General features: G+C 57.1%; 1 protein-coding gene across 1 annotated transcript; it reads left to right on the forward strand.

Annotated features, from left to right (window-relative positions):
* The first annotated feature begins 435 nt into the window (after nucleotides 1–435).
* LOC108551373 (glycine-rich cell wall structural protein 1-like) lies at nucleotides 436–1,062 on the forward strand. Its single transcript, XM_017905510.1, has 2 exons — nucleotides 436–467; nucleotides 570–1,062. Exons 1-2 carry the CDS (start codon nucleotides 436–438, stop codon nucleotides 1,060–1,062), a joined length of 525 nt encoding a protein of 174 aa, XP_017760999.1.
* The last annotated feature ends 986 nt before the right edge of the window (nucleotides 1,063–2,048 follow it).

Below are 2,048 nucleotides of genomic sequence, written 5' to 3' on the forward strand. Positions count from 1 at the left end.
GTGTGTAGTCGATAATGCTGTTTACCAAAGCGGCGTTTGTTCCCAGCCAGGCTAAGCTAGGTTCACGCGCAATCGAGGCGAAAAACAAAATAAAAGGATCTCTCTCTCTCTCACTCTTTCTTTCTCTACGTAGGTCTACGTGTGTACGGTGTAGGTCGTAGTGCGCGCGGGTTTATATAGAAGAGAATGAGTGTTTAAGAACCTGTTTCCCATACACTACGCGTGGCATCGACGAACCGTCGGAGCCGAGCCTCGAAAACACCGGGAATCTCGAAGGGATGCACTTTGGCCCGTCACCCGTCTCACGACGACACAACGTGTTTTTGCCTGACGCACCGCGCGAGACTCGTGAAACATTCGCAGCACGATGCGTGCACGCCGTGCTCGAGGACACTACCGTGCATCGCCGCCGGCTAGCAGGAGGCGTTGACGGCAATGGTAGTGGTGGCAGCGGTGGTAGTGGTGCTGCTGGTGGTGGTGGTGGTGGCGGTTGCGACGGTGGTGGTGGTGGTGGTGGTGGTGGTGGTGCTTTGCTGCTGCTGCTGCTGATGGTGATGGTGGTGAGGTAGAGGGGGTGGTGGTGGTAGTGGTGGAGGTGGTGATCGAGGAGATGGTGGTGGTGGTAGTGGTGGAGGTGGTGATCGAGGAGATGGTGGTGGTGGTAGTGGTGGAGGTGGTGATCGAGGAGATGGTGGTGGTGGTAGTGGTGGAGGTGGTGATCGAGGAGATGGTGGTGGTGGTAGTGGTGGAGGTGGTGATCGAGGAGATGGTGGTGGTGGTAGTGGTGGAGGTGGTGATCGAGGAGATGGTGGTGGTGGTAGTGGTGGAGGTGGTGATCGAGGAGATGGTGGTGGTGGTAGTGGTGGAGGTGGTGATCGAGGAGATGGTGGTGGTGGTAGTGGTGGAGGTGGTGATCGAGGAGATGGTGGTGGTGGTAGTGGTGGAGGTGGTGATCGAGGAGATGGTGGTGGTGGTAGTGGTGGTGGTGGTGGTGGAGGTAGTGGTGATGTCGATGTTGGGGGTGGTGGTGGTAGTAGCGGGGTGGTGGTGAGATTGTGGTAGAGGTGGTGCCGATGGTGATGGCGGTGGTGATGATCGACGGACGTAGCAAAAAGACCAGGACGACGGAAACGCGTGGTGGGTGGCAACTTCCGCATGGTCGTTCACAGGGAAAAAGAGATTCGAGTTGGACGACACGCTTCGCTTTCGTTTCGATTCGCGTGGTTCGCGAACCTTGGTTTACCCCGCGACGTGCACGTTCGATCGAAACATCCCCCAGTGTCAACAATAACACGACAATGACGGGACTAAGGAAGACGACGCGACGATAACGAAGGAAGAACGAAAGCTATCGGGAGAGAGCATGGTTTCTATCGAAGGGAATCGGTGGTATCGGGCGCATCGGTAGATCCACGGAAACGTTAGCTTAGCTCGCGCACTTACCCTTCTCCTTTTCCTTCTCCTCGGTTTCTTCGGTTGGACGAGCTGTTTCTCTCTTTGTCGCTCGGCCGGCACACGCTCCAGCTCTGTCTTCCGCGCGACGCTTCTCTTCCTCCGGCGCTCTCTCGCTCTCTTTCTTGTATTCTCTCTCTTTCTCCGTTCTCCTACTAGTGGACGAGCAGCAGCAGCAGCCGCTGCGCGAGCAAGGGAGAAAGGAGAGAAGCAGAAAGAGAGGGAGGGAGAGAGGGACAGAGGAGAGAAGGAAGGATAGAGAGGGAGAGCCGAACGAAAGCGAGAGTGATCCTCCGCGCTCTCTCCCTCTTGCTGCACACTCCACCCGTCCGGTCGCCCTGTCGCCGTCGTTGCCGTTGCCGTTGTCGCTGTCGTAGCCGCGGACCCACTACTGCCACTACCGTTGCCGTTCTTCTGCCCTGCCGGCGTTACATTCCAAATTTTTCTTCGATCGGTCGCCGCTGTCTCGACCTCGGGGGCGTGAAAAACCAACGTTCATCCACGATCACCGATAATATCCACGCGACGAGACGAAGGAACTCTGGTCGCGGGAACCGTTTGACACTGTCTCTACCGTGCTCGTTCTTCCTGCTGCT

Source organism: Eufriesea mexicana, unplaced genomic scaffold (genome assembly GCF_001483705.2).
Source record: "Eufriesea mexicana isolate 0111107269 unplaced genomic scaffold, ASM148370v2 scaffold3953, whole genome shotgun sequence".
NCBI lineage: Eukaryota > Metazoa > Arthropoda > Insecta > Hymenoptera > Apidae > Eufriesea > Eufriesea mexicana.

Bases quoted from the DNA above. Each gene is read 5' to 3' on its own strand.
- LOC108551373 (XM_017905510.1), top strand. From the start codon at position 436: ATGGTAGTGGTGGCAGCGGTGGTAGTGGTGCT. The intron at 468-569 runs GCTGGTGGTGGT...GTGGTGAGGTAG, and splicing joins GCAGCGGTGGTAGTGGTGCT to AGGGGGTGGTGGTGGTAGTG.